Below are 21,214 nucleotides of genomic sequence, written 5' to 3'. Positions count from 1 at the left end.
ATAATTTTTCCTGTCCTGAGCGAGGTGATTTTATTTCATTATATAGAAAGTTGACAACTGGTAAAAAAAAATAAATAAATAAAAGTGAAAAGATAGATCACTACAGCAAGATTCTGGAGGAAAGGCAGGGTTCCAGGAAAGGCTCCCTAGCTGTAGACGAGGCAAGAAGTGAGGAAGATGAGGAAGGTGAAGACTCCTTCTCAGGATGGCTGTGGGAACAAAAGAAGAGACATCTGATAAAGAAATGGTAAGGAGCAAGAAGTCCCACAGGTGCACATACTACTGATTGAACTCTACCGTGATTGTATATGGTACTGCTTTGACCTGAACTCAAGAGTTGATATAGGTTCCTAGGCCAGAAAGGAAGAACTAACTAACCCAGTGGTCCCCAACCCCAGGGCCGCGGACCGGTACCTGTCCGTGGGCCATTTGGTACCGGTCCACAGAGAAAGAATAAATAACTTACATTATTTCTGTTTTATTTATATTTAAGTCTGAACAGTGTTTTATTTTTTAAAAATGACCAGATTCCCTCTGTTACATCCGTCTAAGACTCACTCTTGACGCTTGTCTCGGTCACGTAATACATTTATCTATCCCACCCTAAAGGCCAGTCCGTGAAAATATTTTCTGACATTAAACTGGTCCGTGGCCCAAAAAAGGTTGGGGACCACTGAACTAACCCAAAGTGGGACTAAAGGAGTCAAGTGGAATAGCATAGAACTGTAGCATAGGGAGCTTCCTAAGGCTAAGAGCTCATGAATGAGGTGAACTTTGCTATTCCTTCTTGAGCTCCCCCTCTCTGTGGAAGGAGACTATTAACTTCAGTCATTCACAGAAGGTTTGAACACCAATGTTTTTGCTGAAATTCATAGATAGTTTTACTCTTTTAAAAGAGGGCATGTATGTGCCTTACCAGTAGTAACACAGTGGATAGAGGCTCCACCTGGGATGATGAGGTCCCAGGTTCAAAACTCTAAGGTATAAGGCTTGAGTATAAGCTCACCTGGCTTGAGTGCAGGCTCAATAGCTTGAGCGTGGGGTCACCAGCTTGAGCGTGGGATCATCAACATGATACCAAGTTTGTTGCCTTGAACCCAAAGGTCACTGACTTAAATCCCAAGGTTGCTGGTTTAAGCCTAAGGTCACTGGCTTGGCTAGAGCCCCCCAGTCAAGGCACATATGAAAAAGCAATAAACGAACAACTAAGGTGCCACAACTATGAATTGATGCTTCTCGTCTCTCTTCCATCTGTCTGTGTGTGTCTCTTTCTCACTCACTTGCTAAAGAAAAAAAAAAAGAGGACATGTGTGAGCATTGTGCAGAAGAGTATATTGCCAGAGAGGCAATGGAATGAAAACCATCATTTCCTTTGAGAATGATCACCTCAGTGGTGAAATGCTTGGAAGTCTTATTTTGGAAGGTTTCATGACTTGTACTATCATACATGATGTGTATGTTTTAATTAGAGGAAATAGCCTTTTTTCTAAGTGTATGGAGAGTCTTAGATAACCCCTTGTGATAACTGGATATAGAAATGACAGATATAGAACTCACTGTTGTCTCTTACTACCTGAGCTCTGCCTCCCTGGGAAGTTGCTCGCTAGTTGCATTCTGCAAGCCTCACACTGTACTGATCAAGGTAATGAGGTGCTGTCATGTTAAACCCAGGCTAGTCTCAGAAAACTCATTGGGTAAGTGTTCCCTTCAGCCACTTTTAAGTCATTTGATTAAAACACTGATTTTTGGCATTAGAAACATGACATCTTGCTTTTGATTTAGAAGTTTAAACAACCATATTTATCTATAGCAGAGCCTGGTTTAAATCCTCATTTGTCTTTGTAGCATTATCAGGTATCCAGCAGATGTCACTATTACAGTCTGTGTTCAGTTTTTTGGCTTTAGCTTTACTGAGTAATATCTACAGGAAGGCTCAGTTGGGGACAATGCTTTATCAATGGTCTAATGACAGTTTCTATTAGTTTGCTGCTATGTGTGGTATTAAATCATGTTCCCTGCCAGAGTATTTCTGGTGGAAGTCCTTTTCTCTGTCTATAAGCATAAGATGTAGAAATTTCTTGGCTATATATTTTATTGTCTCACCTATAGAAATGCAAATGTTTAATACCATACTTTATTTTTTACCATTAATGCTACTTATGTATTCAACTTCAATATAAAAATAGGGCTTAAGATCATCTGAACTGTTTTTAGGACACTCTGACATCAATTTTTTTCCCCCACACCAACCAGTTCTTCTACAATTCAATTTAACTGTTACACTGTCTACCCGGAGATCACACAAGTTAGGGTTTCAGTCCCACAAGACTGTCCCAAATTCATACACCAACCGTGAGTGTCAGAGTTTTTCTACTTCTGACTGACTGGCTATAAATTGGAAATCCCTAAGACCCCTCTTCTCAGATTCAGTAATTTGCTGGAAGGATTCACAGAACTCAGGAAAACCATTTCCTTACTATTACAATTTACTAATGATAAAGGGTATAGCTCAGGAACAGCCAAATAAAAGTGCATAGCACAAGGTATTGGGAGGGGGCACCACTTTCTCTCACCACTGGCATGTGCTCGCCAACCCAGAAGTGCTCTGACCCTTATCAGTTAGGCGTTTTACTGGAGGTTCCCTTACATAGGATGACTGATTAAATCATTGCCTGTTGACTAACTCAAACTCCAGCTCTTCTCCTTCCATAGCAGTCCAGGGTTTGGCTAAAAGTTCTAACCCTTTCATCATAGGGTGGGTTTCTGTGAAAATCAGCCCCCAACCTCCAAGTGTCACATTAAGACAGACTCAAGGGTAGGGGAAAAGGGCTTATTTTGGATAACAAAGGACACTCCTCTCATCCCTATCACTCAGAAAATTTCCAAGGGTTTTCAAAGCTGTAGTGCCAGAAATCGGTATGAAGACCAAATACACTGATATACATTTCTTGTTATAACACAGTATTACAGATAGTTTCTATTGAGTCTTTCAAAGTATTTCCTGGCCTTATTTATAACGTTAGTATATACTCAAACATTTAACTTCCAAATGTTCTAGTGAACCAATAATGAATGCCCTGCCAACTGTACCATCAGAGTTCGACTCAAAAGAGGTGAAGGAAACAGCTCCTCTCTTAGTCGGAAGAAATAACCGTATCTGAACTTGGAAGCTGATATGAGCTGGGTAAATAGATAAAAATGGCTTAAAGAACAAAGATCAGTTCTCTATTGTATAATCATTCCAACATAAGAGGTTCAAGTTGTAGCAAAACTCCATTTCAGGATATCATTGGTCTCAGGCATCCTAATTCATGGCTTGGTTGAGGCTGGGTTGCTGGGAGTTCCCACCAGCAATAATGGAAAAGAAAGCAAGGAGGAGGCATGCTGGCTTCCGTAAGACCAGGCCCAGACGTGGCCCACCCCACCCCACCCCACTTACTCCTTTGTTAAGAATTTAATACTTGGCCACACCTAACTGCAAGGGAGTTTAGAAAATCTGTGTGCCCAGGAAAAGGGGAAGGAGAGACTTGGTTGACCACTAGCTGCTTCCACCACATTGCTTACACTTCATTGGTTTCATTGATGATCACTTCAAACATGATTCTTGATGTCTTCTACAGGAAGTTCATTCAGTGTACAGAATTTTGGCTGGGATTTTGAATATTGGAAACATTGAGTTTGCAGCTATTTCTTCTCAACATCAAACTGATAAAAGTGAAGTGCCCAATGCTGAAGCTTTGAAAAATGGTAATTATTTCACGCCTGTGCACTGTGTTGCCAAAGTACATCTTTCTTTCACTTTGATAGTTTTTAAAAGAATCTGTAAAATATAGTGCAGCTTTTGCTGGTTCTTCTGCTGGCTCTTAGTGTTTTCCACTAACCAGTATTTCCCAAAGGATGTCCTGTAGAACATCGGTATTCTTTCCATGGGCTGCAAATAGGTGTTCTGCAGGGAAAAAAAAAATTTGTGGCAGGTAACTTTGGCCAGTGGTTCTCAACACTGGCAGCTTTTGAATATCAGCTCCAAGATTTTGAAAATAATATAAGAGATTGAACCCCACTCTGAATCCACTAAGTCAGCAACTGCAGGGGAGAACGCAGGCACCAAATTGTTAGTTTTACAAGTAATAATGGCAGTACAAGAAATGAGAATGCTGAGTTTATAAAAACCGCATTTAAATCAAAGTAAAACCTTGATGTGTTCAAGTGCAGCACTTTTTATGGTCTTTAATATACTTATTTGTGTTGTGACTCTCTAAGAGGAGACTATAGTCTCCAAAAATTGCTCCAACTTACTTGACCAAAGCTACCTCCTCCCACTTTTCTTCACCTAACACCTGTGAAGAGCTTTCAGAGTAGTTTGGTAGAGACTGAGTCAGTCTAGATGTTTCTTGGGGTTAGGGACCCAGCTTGCTTATCTCTGACTTTGAAGTGCTAAGGATAGAGCCTGGCACATAGTAGATATTGAATAAATACTGGCTGGCTGAATGTATGGACGGATAGATTCATTTTCCAGTGTCATCCTTACCCTTTGTTCCAGCTGCCTCTGTTCTCTGCATCAGCCCTGAAGAGCTCCAGGAGGCCCTCACTTCACATTGTGTGGTCACCCGTGGAGAGACCATCATCCGGGCCAACACTGTCGACAGGGCCGCGGACGTCCGAGACGCCATGTCCAAAGCCCTGTATGGGAGGCTCTTCAGCTGGATTGTAAACCGCATCAATACACTGCTGCAGCCAGACAAAAATATATGGCAAGTTCCCCTGGGGAGCTGAGGCCCCAGAAGAGCTGTCGTCGACCCCAGTATCTCAGAGTTTGCAAGAGAAAGCATTTGGTCTTCTCTTGAGTTTTCTTTAGCCAAGCTCTTAGGTCTTTTACTTTTAAAAAATGCATCAGGATCCAGGAGAGCTAAAGTGGTTAAGCCTGAAAGGCAGGTGATTGACAGAACCAGTGCAGTGTTGTGTTTAAGAGAACAGGCTTAGCTTGGTCCCCAGAGGTCCCCAAACTTTTTACACAGGGGCCAGTTCACTGTCCCTCAGACCACTGGAGGGCCAGACTATAAAAAAAATATGAACAAATTTCCATGCACACTGCACATATCTTATTTTAAAGTAAAAAAACAAAACGGGAACAAATACAATATTTAAAATAAAGAACAAGTAAATTTAAATCAACAAACTGACCAGTATTTCAATGGGCACTACGGGCATACTTTTAGTTAGTGATATGGTTAATGTCTGGTTCCATATTTGTCACTGCTAGCCATAACAAGTGATATGATGTGCTTCCGGAGCTGTGACGCATGCATCCTGAGTCACCGGAAGTAGTACTGTATGTGAGCGACGTGGAGTACATACAGTACTCCAGGAGCACAGGATGCATCCTGTGCTCCTCAAACTGACCACCAATGAAAGAGGTGTCCCTTCCAGAACTGCGGTGGGGGCCGGATAAATGGCCTCAGGGGGCCGCATGCGGCCCGCAGGCCATAGTTTGGGGACCCCTGGTCTGGACAAACAAGATTTGCATCTAGGGTCTGTGGTTAATTAGCTGCATGTTCTAAATGATGGTATTTTCATCTGTAAAATTAGGATAATAGTATTCTCCTCATAATGTTGTTTCAGAGTTAACTGAGACATTTCATGAAAAGTTTTCAAAGCACAGCATCTTACATAAGCACTGCCTCTATTGTGGGTGGGGAGTTGGAAGAATGAATGAGCAGCAGCTCCAGCCATTCAGTGTGGTTCCTCTTTAATCTTTTTTTCTGGATGGAGCTTCTGAGTAAGACTCTAAAAGATCTTACTGCTTAAAAGAAAGTTGGAGATATTGTTGAAAGACTAAAAAGGAACAAACACACTGTTTCTCCATTAGATGGGGCAGGATACTGCTTTTCATGAGCGGGCATGTGAATCGATAAATATGTAGGCATGTATGTTCTCACTGTCCTCTGAGATGAATGTTTCCTTCCCTAAACGGTTGTGTTCTCTTTCGTGCAGTAGTGCAGACGATGGGATGAATGTGGGGATATTGGATATTTTTGGATTTGAGAACTTCCGGAGAAATTCTTTTGAGCAGCTCTGCATAAACATCGCCAATGAGCAAATCCAGTACTATTTCAATCAGCACGTTTTTGCTCTTGAGCAGGTAATAGTGAACTCTGAAGTCACTAAACCTGGTGGGGGAAGGTATCTTCAAGTTGCCTACAATTTGAAGTGGAAAACCAGTTAGTCCAGCTAACAGGTAAAAGTTTTTTTTTAAAAATCCACAGGTGAGGTGTTCTTGTCCAAATAAATCAATGGTCTAAATTTAGTCTGGGGTGAAAAAAGCGGTCTTGATTTTTGTAGAAAGGTTTATTTCCTTTGAGTGGAGCTGGTGCCAAGCCAATTATTTAAATGTGGCTTCTAAACGGTTTCATGGGTATTTGCCAAAATGCTGGATTTTCTTTTACTTTATTAACTAAAAATATCTATGATCCTGTTAAAAATGACACAGGGCAGTGCTGAATCAGGACACAGGTTCTTGTTGTTTTTAACTTTCACCTGATCATCCGCATCTTCCACCTCCGTTCACCAGATCCCACGGGAACTTGGCAGGTGTCTCCAGGGAAGAGTAAGAAATGCTCTTGGTTTTCTGAAATGGGAGAGTTTCGCCTATGAGTTCAGTGGTGAATAAAACAGGATATGAAGCCAGTTGGACCCTTCTCCTCCTCCCCAACCCCAAGACTCTACTGTATGAAGTAGATGCAGTAATGAGGCATTCTGACCAAGGCCCTTGTTTCAATACAGAAGTGAGGACACACAAACTCTAATGTGATTACACGGACACACAGACATGGAGAACATGACAGTACCAGTTTTTGGTTTTTTTTGTTTTTTTTTTTTTTTTTTTGACAGTACCAGTTTTACCATCGGAGCTGGGCAAATCTGCGCCGTGCTCCTCTGGGCGCTATCCACAGCCACTCGCACACAGCTCAGCGTTGTTTCAGTCCAGGTTCCAGCCACTTATTTCTAAGGAAATCTGGAGTTTTTCTAGGTTTTCAGTCCCAGGTGATTCCCTTGTAGACTGCTTTGCAGAAGATAGAAGTCTGCTATCTCTCTGGTTTAAACCATAGTTGTCACCAAAATAGGTTTTTATTTGGGGGGGGGGTTGTTTGTTTGTTTATTTTCCCCAGCTTCTCTTCTTTTCTACATCAGTTTCTAAATTCTAGTTACCAAATCCTTGTTTGGGAGACACAGAGCCATCCCTTTCTCTGCCAGCTTTAGCTGCCTGCCACAGGCCACCCATTAGGTCAGGCTTAAACCCGAAGCATTAACCGTGTGATATGCAGAAGAGTCCTTTGCTAACATTAAACACACCCTGTTTTTCACATGTGTTCAGTGTCGGCAGACATAAAAAGTTCATGCAAAAGCAGCCCAGTGGTACTTACTTAGTGGTATGAGGCTGGAGAGATTCGTGTTCTGTTTCCTTGCAGATAGAATATCGGAACGAGGGCGTTGACGCTCTTCCTGTGGAGTATGAGGACAACCGGCCACTGCTGGACATGTTCCTCCAGAAACCCCTGGGACTCCTTGCGCTTTTGGATGAGGAAAGCCGGTTTCCCCAAGCAACTGATCAGACCCTGGTTGGTAGGTTCCTTTTGCAAAAGCAGATATACTCAGAAGAGCACTTGGCTCATGTCATCAATGTGGTTTAATGAATCTATTGAATACCTTGTATATTTTGGCCACCTGGGGGGGCTGTGAAAGTATAGACCTTACTTTCAATGAATTGAAATGCTCAGCAGATGCCCTGGTAGAATTTGTATCTTAAAGTAAATCTTTCAAACTTTCCTTGCTATCCTATTTCTGCAAACAGAAATACAATTACCCAATGTCAACATTATTTTTATACCTTTTTCGCCCTTGTTTCCCATAAAAAATACTTGGTTTCACTCCATTTCTTACCATGCTCTCATATCCCCACCTGGATCCCCCTCCACCTCTAGTCCAAGTATGCAGAGAAGCCCCTTCTGGGCTCCTGGCTTCTAGGCTATACTCTCCCCCTCTATCCTGGAGATGCTAGCTAATTCAGTCTGTTTAAAGCCACCTTTTCGTTAGGCTACTGTTCTCTTCGAATGACAATAAAACATCACCTCCTGGCATTAAACTCCTGTTCCTCTTGACCACCTCCTTCTTCTCAGATCTTCAGTGTGGCACATGGTCCTGTCCCTCACTTAGACTGAGATGCTTGAGGCGACAAAGTTTGATTCCTCAGACCCGTTAGTACTTAGCACCATCCCTCACACAGAGGCGGCTCTCAGTCACAGAAGCAAAACTGATTGTTGAGGGAGAACAGAAAGTTTCAAACCTTTTCCCCAGATGGAAAATTGATCTGGGTTCTGGGGATTCACTTCTAGGAGCTGAGATTGTCCTTAATGGTTTCCTTTTATCTATAAAATTGGCACAAATTGCCAGGATGAGTTATTTGCCTGCCGTGGGATATCTTCATGGCTCTGAAGCTAATTGGCCAGACCTCTGTGTCAGCAAGGTCCCTGCTAGGAGTTCTTAGAGCAGAACACGAGGCCTCCGAGTACGGCCCAACACAGAAGACACCATGAAACAATACACGAGTGTTCTACTGTAAATGCCCATTTGACTAGGAGATCTTTCTCCACCAGGTATAGATAATGATAATACCAGGCTTCTCTGAAATCCTTTATTCTGGGTCACTTATGGGTCAAGGAGCATGTTTCTGTTTGAAGGTGCAAACAATTCACGTTGTAACTTTTAAACATGAAAATCCACACAGATAAATTTGAAGATAATCTACGGTGCAAATACTTCTGGAGGCCCAAGGGAGTAGAGCTGTGCTTTGGCATTCAGCACTACGCTGGAAAGGTGAGCCAAGGGGGAGGGATTGATCCTGGATCGGACGAGGGAAAAACCTCCCTATCACTCTGTGCCACTCAGGAAACGGCTTGTAGATTTCATTCACTTTTTAATTCTTCTTGAACACCTAATCATAACTCCCAAACCTTCTACATACTGCTGCTCCCCGGAGATTGCCCCAGGAAAACTACAATTTCTCACCCGGGTGGCCAGCTGAGCTGCCATCTGCTCCTCCCTGCAGGCCTGGCCTCCAAGTGACAGCTCTTTGGAGAGAAAAGATGGTATAGTTTTCTCAGTGTCTAGCAGTGAATGTTCACATTAAAAAGTCACTTGGCGATGTGTAGGAACAGAGGAGAGTTAATATCACAGTGGGGCTCAAGTTTTAGCACCTTAGGTCTATGTCTGTGGGGCACCAAAAAGATCCAGTGAAAAGGGAGAAAATTTTTCACTTCGTCATCCAGATGTTAAGCTTTTGCAGCATCAACTGAAATTTCTACTCTTCATACATTGTGCCTCAGTCTCAATTTCAAACTCCTAAAGTGGATGAGTGACTGACTCAGGAAATTCTCTAGTCCCCTAGCCAACACCTTGTTGCTCAAGTTCTTCTCAAAGGAGCTACATATTGGAATTAGGACTAATTGGTTCTGGTAAGGTCTGTGGGGGCCCTGGGCCCAGAAAATGAGCAGGAGTCCGATAAAGGGCATTTTAGATTATTTTGTTGATTTAAGATTTATTTAAATTATTTTTCAAATTCATATCAGACACTGAAATAAATTTTGGCTACTGAAAGATTGGTTGAAAGACAAACCAAGACAAGTGAAAGGGCAGGTAAATTTTCTCTTCTTCCCTTCTAGGTTCTTTGGCTGATGTAATAATTAAATTGACGTAAGATACATTAGCAGGAGAAAACACATTTAGTTAGGTATGTACAGGGTCCCAAAAGAACATGAGACTCAGAGGGCAGGTAGGCAAGTGCAGCTCCCGGAACACCCTGCGTTGAGGCCAGGAGTAGGGACACAGGGAAGAAGGGGCGTCGGAATGAGGTAGAGGAGGGGTTTGGAAAACAGTGTGTGCTGTTATGCAGGTAAGTTTCTTAGGTGAAAGTCTCTGGGACTAGCTTTCTTCCTGGTACAGGCCCCCTTCCAATGTAAATTTAGGCAGTTGAGGTGGAGTTAAAGAGTCTTTCTTGATTCTTCTGGGGATTGATTGCATTTAGTTCAAAATAATCTTCAAACCAGAGTGGCATATTTGGGGGTGTCTTGTTTTGACCCCCTTGACAAGTAAAGGGGATTGTTTTTCCCTCCACATAGTACATGGTAGTATTTATTTTGGGGTCTGTGGTAGAAATTGCAATCTACTTTCTGCCCCTAAATACTTCACTTACCTCTGCCTTAATGTCTGGTTATTAATGGCCTCTACGTCTGAGATGCCCACATCTGCCCTGATCTTTGCTCCCCTGTTCTTCTTATCTGCCTCCTGTTCCGGTCCTCTTCCTCACACCTCTCTTTCCATCTCTCTGTGCTTTTGCACCTATTTCTTACCCGCCTTTTCCCTTTCCTCTTCCTCCCTCTTCTCTCTTGATTTTAAAGGGGAGGAAAAGGAGCTTATTCTTTCCGGGTCATGTTTTTCCTCCACTTCTTTGCCACTTGCCCTTATTTCTCTGGAGTGTTCCTTAAAACTTCTCTGACCTGGATGCCCTCCCCCTGAGAACTCAGTATCCCCGAGCAGTCCCTCAGGTATGATGAGTAGTACCGTGGGAAGCAGTATGGTCTAGTGGTTATGAGCATGGCACCCAAATGCCTGGGTTTGGGTGCCCGCACACACATGTGAAATATGTGGGCAAGCATCCCTGGGCATATCATTCAGCCTCTCTCCAAGCCTCTGTTTTCCCACCAATTAAATAGAGATAATAATAGTGTGCAGCTCATAAGTTTGATGCTTCACATATTGTGAGTACCAAATATATGTATTTTAAGAATTATTCTGATGTGGCATAACTTTGATTCAATTCTTCAAAGAGCAACTGAAGAAGTTAAGATAAGCTGGCCTGTCAAAAATTACAAAATGTTCCCTTATCTGGTGGTCTGGATTGAAAAGCATGGCTGTGTCAAGATGAATTCTATACAGAGGTCGATTAATGACTGACCTCAGACAATTTGCCAGTGTCACCAATGATGGACGGTATTGGCCAACTTGCAATTTGCTATTCATGTTGCAGGTCTCATATGATGCATCTGGGGTTCTTGAGAAAAACAGAGACACCCTGCCTGCTGATGTGGTTGTAGTCCTGAGAACGTCAGAAAACAAGCTTCTTCAGCAACTCTTCTCAATCCCTTTAACCAAAACAGGTACTTGGAACTGTCCCCTCACAGCCCTGTACCTGGTGCTTCTACAAGCCCTGCTGGGGCTTCCCAGTTAAAGTCTAAATCCTGCCTGGGCTGCAGTACTAACATTTTGAACTTTATGCAGGAGTAAAAATCTATCTGACGAAGTTCAAGAAAAGGAAAGCGATTGTTTCTTTTGCAATTTAATTGCACAACATCAGTATAAATATACATATGTACACACACACTCTCTCTCTAACATCAACTCTCAGACTTATTTTCTCTGCCTGCTTCTTTTCATTTTTCTGTTTATAAAACTATGTTATTAATTCATGCTAAACACTCTAAGGTGGCCTCAATTTATGTAGAATTATCAGGAAGATTATTTCTATTCATGCATGATTTCAAATGAAGGGAACTATAGTAAATCAAAGTCATTCAATCATGGTGTTCTCAGAGGTCAGCTCGTCCAGTTTCACACCAGTCATTGGCCACAGCCCACCGATCTTCTAACCAATTTGAAACAGGTCCATCACTGGACTATATACATGACTTATGTCTACTTACAGTCAACTGACATTTAGATGCTTAGTCAGTTCTCATTCCAGGAAGCTATAAGCTAGGGCCAAAGAATGGAACTTTCTGATCTCTGCTGTTAAACCAAATGGGTTAATTGGGTCAAGATTCTTTGACTCACCCAAGATTCTGCAGCCTTTGGCTGGGCAGCAGACTTGGATCTCTCCACAGCTCTCCTCTCAGGGGCTTTATGTTTCTGAGGCTATGTCTGTAAACAGCTGTGGGTATGCTTTTAAGAGACCTCTTTATCATTGTTCATCATTTCCTCTTCTTCCTACATCCCTCTTGAAATCATTGGCACCCATGTCTAGCACAAGGCCATTGTATGTTAAAAGAGAGTGGCTGCCAACTCTGACTTTTAAGCACATGCAGAGGAATGAAAATTTTGATTAAGAAAAAAGCCACAGTCTACAATCTTTGCGTTATCTTAACTTGGAAGGAAAGTTGAAACCAGATTCTTAACTTTATTCAAACATGCTTCTCTAAACAAAAATAGTATGATGTCCTCCATCTTCCTTCCCAGACCTCCCTTGGGCACAGCCAGGATCTGATTCATCATTCACTGTTGGAGAGTGAGCAGTGTAGGCAGGGCTGGTGCTTACACGCCAGATACCCACGCGTAGCCTCATCATTTGACTCTGTGCAGAGGCGAAGATATGCCATTATGAATAGGAGATGTACTCTTTGAAATAAAATCTATACAAGTGACTTGGCAGCTGACATTAACACTCTCCCATAAATTTAAGTAACAATTTGTCAAATCTGTTCACAGCTTTGACATTTTCAATTTTTCAACCTTTGACCAAATAAAAACAAGTTCACAGTCTAGGCCACTAGGTGGCACTACGTAAGAAGTCAGGCTTTGCCTTCCGTGTGCTCTGATCAGCTAAAAGCAGGAAGGAATAGGAACAAAGAGATACAGCCTCTGCTTCTTTTTTTTCTCTGAAAGAGCTTTCTTCCTATCTTTTAACTGTTGCTGAATCTGGCCTTGACACTGCACTCCACACCAACTGGAGGAAACAAAAGTAAAAAAAATAAGACTAGAAACCAAAGGGTCTTCCTGGACGCTTCCTTGTATTCATTGTATGTTATGCATAATAATTCCTTTTGAAATCTTAGGCTTTATTTTCTCTACATTTTGAGTATAGGTAAGAAGCCACAAATACACATCAAAACTAATAAGCATGATTTTGTTTTCTTTTTCTGAAATTATTCATGTAAAAATGCCTTCAAATAACAAGCATTTGTACAACAGCTTCTAATAATAAGGGACTATTTAGGCAGCAAAGGGGAACATAGAGATAAAATTAATATGACTTTGCACAAAAGCAAGTGGAACTTTCACTTTCTGTCTAGAATTGGATATTAATTTATCTTTTTATAACAATATTTGCCCTCAAAACTCAGTTCTAAAGAGATTATACATCCTATGTTGAAGGTCAGAATATTAATTAAGCTTCTAAATTTTAAAATATCCATAATATGTATACACACACACACACACACACACACTTTTGTTTTATTATATTATAGCCTTTGAAGGTGGGAAAACCTTGATGGACAGAAATAGGTTATACTGCTTTTATGGATATTGTAAATACTGGTGAAAGCCGCATGCCTCTTCCCAAGGCAGATGTAACTATATATCCCAGTGTTCTGGCTGGAAGCAGGGTCCCCTACACACATCCTGGCAATCTGGGAAAGAATATGCTAATATTTTCAATGCATGAGAAACCATTTCCTTGGTCATTTTAATTTTTATTTATCTTGTGTCAAAACCTTAAATACTTAAATGGAGCACTAGTTCAGTGAGCATAGATATTAGGAACAACTTACTTTACAAACTTCTTTTAGGGGATGAACTACAGAGAGGAAGGAAAAAGTCAAAATTGGGAATGCTTGGAGACTGTTAGCCCCAAACGGAACGAACTATAGATATGGTTTCTGATAGTATAGTCTACCAGTCCCAAACTTCAAAAAGAGGTCCAGCTTTGGACTCCTCAGTTCTGAGAGGAGAGGTCCCTATGGGGTGTTGGCAGTGCTCTGGCTCCTGGTCTTGGTGATGGTTACATGGATGTTTGCTTTCTAATTTTTATCATGTTGTATATTTAGGTTTTGCACACTTCTCTGTACGTGCATTCTATTTCACAATAATGTTTCTCCCCCCCCCCCCCAAATATAGAGAAATCTTAGAACATAAAAAAAAACCTTTAATTTTTTTTAACTGAGGTTTCCTGTTCAGTGAAATTGAAGTTTAATGGTAGCTGGACTGTTGCTGTCCTTTGCTTTCAAACACAGGCATCGGAGAGCCTCCGGCTGACATTCCTGTCCTTTAAAAACCAGCTTCTTCTCTGGGCTGCTGGGCAGGAAACAATCCCTTCATTAGTGAATATCACACAGAAATATTGGTCCTCAGTTTAATCTCTTGCAAAGGTTGAGAGGATTGACACGTGTGTGTGTGTGTGTGTGTGTGTGTGTGTGTGTAAAAACATAACATAAAATCAGAGAGAAATGCAATTGGCAATGCCTGTCTCCTGAACCCACCTTCCTGTTCACACTGCACAACCCTAAATACTGAGAAGGTTAAAAACACGGCACATGTGATCATGGGGCCCAGAGTCCCGAGTTTCTCCCAGGTTTCTGTGGGCACGCAGCCACATGGGGGCAGGGGCCCTGCCTCTGCTGAGGGGCACGCACTCAGTCCCAGGGATTCAGTGTCGGCTGGGTAAATGGAGGCAGCTGCAGTCAATATGGATTCTCTCTGTTCCTCTCTTGTACAACCACTGTTTTGGCCTGCAGCTGGGCCACTTCAGACATGATGAAATTTTCTTTGTAATGCTTCCTATTTGATAGGAAGTTCTCTGAAGATTTTATGTGTGAAAATTTGATGTGGCAGCAACATTGCTTTATAACCCTTCAGCTGGGACTTTTCAAACAGAGTGATCTAGGTAGAAAAACATTAAAAGGAAAGATGTTATAACAAGGTTTCATGGCATATTTTCCTGTTTGGGGAATGTTCCACTTGCTACTCGTAAACTAGAGAAAAGTTCAAAAGGCTCAGAAGCAGAAAGGGAAGAGGAGGGTTCAAAAGGAACTTGAAAAACCCATTTCTGTCTTTGAATCCTGAATCCTGATTTCCAAATAGTAGTTTGGGGAATTAGTTGGGGACTTGGGAGAAACTAGAAGGAACAAGATTAACTCTAGAGGGAACGTTGTCGGAGCCTGAAAATCTGGTTTTGCATCCAACTCTAGAACTGAGTTTTGTCTCCATTGGCTTCTTCTACCCAAGGACTCTTAGGTCTCTCCCTTAGAATTTGATTCACAGTAAATCAACAGTAAAGTCCCTCACTCTTGATTCCACTGGCTCACCTTTCTATCTGGATACAAAAGGGGACAAGATGAGCCCCCACGTTGTATCTGCAAGGCACTGTAACACCTTCACTGCTAAACCATTTGCTGTCGATGTCTGTTCCTGATTCTGTAACTCCCCAAATCCAATGCATTAAGCTCTTTAGAGAATGCCTTTTAGTAACCATCTCTCAGAGTTTGCATTTTCCATTCATGGCTGCTCCTCCATCCCAACAGTTCAGCAAATTAGTTTAGCAGGACAAACTGGCTCTCAATGACAGCTCCAGGGTCACAGACATGGACAGGGCTTAGCGCTTCCTGACATGGAGGCTGTGAGGAGCCAACCCTGTTAGGGAGCCCTGGTGAATCAGTTTCTCCTCATACAGAGGCCACCTTCATTCTGTTTAATTTGGGAGTGGATCTCATTTAATAGTTAATTATACATCTTTCTAGAAAAGGTGCTTTGCATAGGTGATTTCTACAAGACATAAAAAAAAAATCCCGGCCAGAATAGTCAAGAACAGATAGTACTAAATCCTAAAATGTATAAAAAATGCAAAAAAAAAAAAAAAGAGAGAGAGTAAATTCTGAATAGACATGTAAATGGGGGCAAAATAAGCACTGTGTCTATACAAGTAAAAATAGAAGAAATGGTTATGGAAATACCATAAATTGACATGCGAAAGAGTTCTTTTAACTAACCAAGTCTTCTTCTTCTTTTTTTTTTTTTTTTTTTTCTGAAGCTGGAAACGGGGAGGCAGTCAGACAGACTCCCACATGCGCCTGACCAGGATCCACCCAGCATGCCCACCAGGGGGCGATGCTCTGCCCATCTTGGGGCGTCGCTCTGCCGCAATCAGAGCCATTCTAGCACCTGAGGCAGAGGCCACAGAGCCATCCTCAGTGCCCAGGCCAACTTTGCTCCAATGGAGCCTTGGCTGCGGGAGGGAAGAGAGAGAGAGACAGAGAGGAAGGAGAGGGGGAGGAGTGGAGAAGCAGATGGGCGCCTCTCCTGTGTGCCCTGGCCAGGAATCAAACCCGGGACTCCTGCACGCCAGGCCGGCGCTCTACTACTGAGCCAACCGGCCAGGGCTAACCAAGTCTTCTTATAAGAGATTTTAAAAAATAGGAGGCTAGAGAAAATTGAGCAGCCTGGGAGTAATGAGGCATTCTGAGGCAGGGTCTGGAGCCCTGGAAAGGAAAGAGAGGTGGAAGTGGGACGAATAAGTGGACAGGATGGGAGGGAAGGACTCAGGACAAAGGGAGGGAAGCAAAAGGGAAAAATGACGGTGAGCTGCTGAGTGGAGGGTGGTTTCTGCTGCTGCTCTGAACTGCCCTGGGCAGTCAGGGTGGGCCCCGGAGGAGAGCTGCTGCCAGTGAGGAAGGACAACTGGAGCAAGAAGCAGGTGTCCCGAGGAGTCTGGAGCTGTGTGAGAAGAGCTCAATAACTACTTTTACATTCTAAATTTAGATCTAGCATTTATTCTGAGTTACCATATTTCCCCATGTATAAAATGCACCTTAATTTTGGGGGCCTGAAATTTGAAAAAGAAAATGTATTACATAAAATTATTGAAAAACCCATTCATCATAAAATTCATACAACTTCTCATCACTGTCAGAACTCCCACCCATTAGCTTGTCTTCATCTGTGTCTGATGGTGAATCACTGTCTTCAACAATGAGCATAAAAACAAGTGCAAAAAAGCAGGAAATGCAAGTAAAAACAAATCTACAACCACTGAATAAGATGTACCCAGTTTTTAGAACACAAATTTTTCAAAAAAACGGTGCACCTTATACATGGGGAAATACAGTAATTTTTGTATAAGGTGTAAAGTTGAGATTCACTTTTCGTAAGCGTGTCCAGTTGTTCCAAAACCATTTATTGAAATGACTATCCATTCTCCATTGACTTGCTTTTACATTTTTCAAAAAGCAATTGGTTATATTTGTGTGGGTCTGTTTTATTGATCTGCGTATCTAACTCTTCACCAATTACCACACTGCCTTGACTCTTGTAACTTTTGTAGCAAGTCTTAAAGGCAGGTAGTGTGATTCCTCCAGCTTTATTCTCTTTTTAAATTGTTTTGGCTATTCCAGTTCTTCCCTTTCTGCCTCTGACCTTTTGAGCTTTTCTCTAGTTTACTAGTAGCAAGTGGAACATTCCCCAAGCAGCTTGTTTATATATATATATTTTAAAACCTGGCCCTGGCTGGTTGCTCAGTGGTAGAGTGTTGGCCTGGCATGTGGAAGTCCTGGGTTTGATTCCCTGTCAGGGCACACAGGAGAAACCACCATCTGCTTCTTTACTCCTCCCCCTCTTCCCCTCCTGCAGCCATGGCTCAAATGAGCAAGTTGGCCTTGAGCACGGAGGATGGCTCCATGGCCTTGCCTCAGGTGCTAAAATAGATCACTTGCTGAGCAACGGAGCAGAGGCCCCAGATGGGCAGAACATCAACCCCAGATGGGGTTATGGGGAGATCCCAGTTGGGGCACATGTAGGAAGTCTGTCTCTCTGCCTCCCTGCCTCTCACTTGATTTAAAAAAAAAAAAAACCTGCTGAGATTTTGACTGGAAATGCATGAACTCTATAGATTAATTTAGGAAGAACTGACATCTTTACTGTTTTGAGGCTTTCAATTCATAAATACAGTATGTCTATTTATTTGGATGTTTTCTTATTTAATCAGTATTTTGTTTTCAGCATGCAGATCCTGTACATGTTTTATTAGATTTACACCTATTTCAATATTTGGCGCTAGTATAGTTTTTTTAAATTTTGGTTTTCAGTTGTTCAATGCTAATACCATATATAGAAATACCATTGATTTTTATGGATTGGGCTTTTAAAACTCGTTTGTTAATTCTAGGAGTTATATTTTGTTTCTGTATATTCCATGGCATTTTCTACATAAACAATCATGTTTGTAAATAAGAACCCTTTTGTTTTTTCTTTCCAAGCTGATGCTTTTCTTTTTCTTGCCTTATTTGACTGGCTGGACTTCCAAGATAGTATTGAATAGAAGTGGTGAGAGCAGACATTTTTGCTTTGTTTCTGCGTTTGATCTTTCCCCATTAAGCAGTTACAGGTTTTATGTAGGTGCCCTTGCACTTGCTATTTCTTCCATCTGGAATTTTTTCCTTGAGACATACTTTATTTTTGGGGGGTATTTTCTGAAAATATACTCTTTCTCTCGGCCCTAGTTAAAATTTCAACCTACTCAATATTTTATATCACTATTTTCTGTTTTATTTTTCTCCTAAGGACTTATTAGCTTATATACTGTATACATTTGTTTGTCTTATTTGTCGTCTATTTTTTTTCTACTATAATGTAAATTCCAAGATGGCAGGGGTTTTTGTCTGGTTTTCCCATTTTCTGTCTGTCTTGTAATCTAAATGAGTAAACTGTCCCTGCTCTTATTGCAAGCCAGCTTGTACTTTCCCTCTGCACTCCTTCCCTCTCAAGAGGAAGTCCCCTTTCACAAGAACTTTGATTCTCCTTCTCTTCTGTATCATCTATTTATTTATCTTAATGTGATCGTTCTCAGCAACATAGTACCTTTCATCTTTTTAACTCCTTGTTCTGTGTTGAACTGGTTTCCCCCAAAATTACACATTAAAGTCCTAACCCTTAGTGCCTCAGAAGGTGACTTTATTTGGAAATAAGGTCCTTACAGAAGTAAGAAGGGTACAATGGAGTCATTACAGTGGGCCTTAATCCAATATGACTATGTTCTTATTGATAAGGAAACTTTGGACACAGAGACAGACACAGGGCAAGCACCATGTGAAGATGGAGGCAGGGAGCAGGGTGATGCATCTTTCACCTGAACTTCCTAACTAGACCCTTTTTCTACTCTTGCCTCAGTAAGCCTAACAGCTAAATTGCAGTGTTTCCAAAAATGTAAACCCGATCATACCATGTCCCTGCTTAAAGCCTCCAATGGCTCTTCATCACACCTCGAATAAAATCCAAATTCCTTTCTTTGTCTAAATATCTGTCCCATGATCTGTCATGCCTGCCTCTGTCCTCATCTCCTTGAACTCTGTTCCTCACTCTCTGTGTCCATTCTGCTCCTCAAATATTCTAACCGAAGCCCTGGCCGGTTGGCTCAGCGGTAGAGCGTCGGCCTAGTGTGCGGAGGACCCGGGTTCGATTCCCAACCAGGGCACACAGGAGAAGCGCCCATTTGCTTCTCCACCCCTCCGCCGTGCTTTCCTCTCTGTCTCTCTATTCCCCTCCCGCAGCCAAGGCTCCATTGGAGCAAAGATGGCCCGGGCGCTGGGGATGGCTCCTTGGCCTCTGCCCCAGGCGCTAGAGTGGCTCTGGTCGCAACATGGCGATGCCCCGGCTGGGCAGAGCATCGCCCCCTGGTGGGCAGAGCGTCGCCCCATGGTGGGTGTGCCGGGTGGATCCCGGTTGGGCGCATGCGGGAGTCTGTCTGACTGTCTCTCCCTGTTTCCAGCTTCAGAAAAATGAAAAAAAAAAAAAAAATTCTAACTGTTTTCTTGACTCTGCACCAGTTCCTCACTCTGTCTGGAGCATGTTTCCCTCAGATCTTTAAAGATCTATCGCTATCTTGCGATCCAGAATTCAGCTTAAATCTTACTTCCAAAGAGAAGCCTTCTCTATCCGCCCAAAGGAAAGTAGCCCATGATGCCCACTCACTCTATCATCTTACCCTGTGAAGATGTCTCCAACAGGAGCTGACATTATCCTAAATGTCTCTGTTCTACCCACATCATACAGTCCCCTCTTGCTAGCCTATAAGCTCTTTGAGACCAGAACCCTTATGAGTCCTCTTTACCACTAAATACCTGGGACCCACAGCAATGCCCAGTGCATAGCAAGTCCTCAGTAAATACTTGCTCAAAACTCAGTAACTCCTGAAAAGTAAAAACTAAAACTAAATCATAGGTCTTGAATCCCAGTCTGCAGTAATTTCTCCTAGGTCTGCCATAAAAAGGCACCACAAACAAAAAGTGGCTTAAACCAGTGTTTTTCACCAGTGTGCCATGAGACATGGTCAGGTATGCCGTGGGGAAATTAAACATGGGTCCCCAAACTATGGCCCGCAGAGGCTATTTATCCAGCCCGCTGCCAGGCACCTCCATCTGAACATAAACATTCCCCTCACAATCCCTCCAGCTATCAGCAACAGGAAGAGTGGAGGCACAGGGAACGCTCACTGACCAATCACCTTCTAGGATTCATCCCGACCACTAGTGATGAACCAATAGTAGGCCGCCTCTCATCCACACCCAGGAAGGTCCATGCTCCGGCTGCCGTACACTTGTCATTGTGTGGCCTCGGCGAGTAGTTGAAGCTGCTGCTCCTCCCCATGGTCCCGATTTCTAATCCTGGTCAGGACTGGAGGTAAATGTTGCCACCACTAGATGAAGCCTCAGCCTAAGCTGGGTTATGTCTATCCTGATGGTGTATATAGATATTTGACTTTTTTCTTTTTAAAAGAGGCCCCGCAAAGGGTGATATACAATGCATCACAATGTTATCTAGCTTTAAAGCTAAAGTTTGCTGATCTTCCTTTGGACAGTTTTTGGTTATCTGTTGCCAAGGAGTTCCCCATTCTGGCCAAGAAAGCTATTTTTACATTGCTCCCGTTTTCAACCACATATCTATGTGAGCTGAGCTTCTCAAGCTTGACTGCGATAAAAACTAAAAACAGAGAGAGACTGAGAACTGTTGAGGAAGAGCTTCGTGTGTGTCTTTCTACCATTCCTGCCAGGATATCCCTTTTGTGTTCATCGAAACAGGCCCAGGTTTCACACTAAGTGAGTATAAATACATTTAGAAACTATATTATTAACTATATGTATATAATATGTACTGTGTTAGAGTGTCATTTTGTGTCATTTTGGTAGGTGGTGTGCCCCAGGATTTTGTAAATGTAAAAAATGTGCCACGGCTCAAAAAAGGTTGAAAATCACTGGCTTAAACAAAAGAAATTTATTATCTCTCAATCTAGAGGATACAAGTCCAAGGTCCAGGTTGGTAGGTTTGATTTCTTCTGAGGCTGCTCTCCTTGGTTTGCAGATAGCTGCTTCTCAGTGTCCTCTCATGGTTGTCCCTTGATCTG

The 21,214-nt window shown here is 42.3% G+C and overlaps 1 protein-coding gene across 5 annotated transcripts in view; it reads left to right on the top strand.

Moving 5' to 3' along the window:
- Window positions 1-21,214, top strand: part of MYO3B (myosin IIIB) — a 577,608-nt gene that overhangs the window by 270,384 nt on the left and 286,010 nt on the right. For all 5 annotated transcript variants that reach the window (XM_066280402.1, XM_066280405.1, XM_066280403.1 and 2 more), the window contains 6 exons: window positions 3,621-3,747; window positions 4,541-4,751; window positions 5,992-6,139; window positions 7,467-7,620; window positions 8,783-8,871; window positions 11,081-11,210. In XM_066280402.1, the coding sequence (XP_066136499.1) occupies window positions 3,621-3,747; window positions 4,541-4,751; window positions 5,992-6,139; window positions 7,467-7,620; window positions 8,783-8,871; window positions 11,081-11,210 (859 nt within the window). The remainder of the gene's footprint in view (window positions 1-3,620; window positions 3,748-4,540; window positions 4,752-5,991; window positions 6,140-7,466; window positions 7,621-8,782; window positions 8,872-11,080; window positions 11,211-21,214) is intronic.

This window comes from Saccopteryx bilineata, chromosome 5 (genome assembly GCF_036850765.1).
Source record: "Saccopteryx bilineata isolate mSacBil1 chromosome 5, mSacBil1_pri_phased_curated, whole genome shotgun sequence".
Classification (NCBI taxonomy): domain Eukaryota; kingdom Metazoa; phylum Chordata; class Mammalia; order Chiroptera; family Emballonuridae; genus Saccopteryx; species Saccopteryx bilineata.
This window is presented reverse-complemented; position numbering and strand designations above follow the sequence as displayed.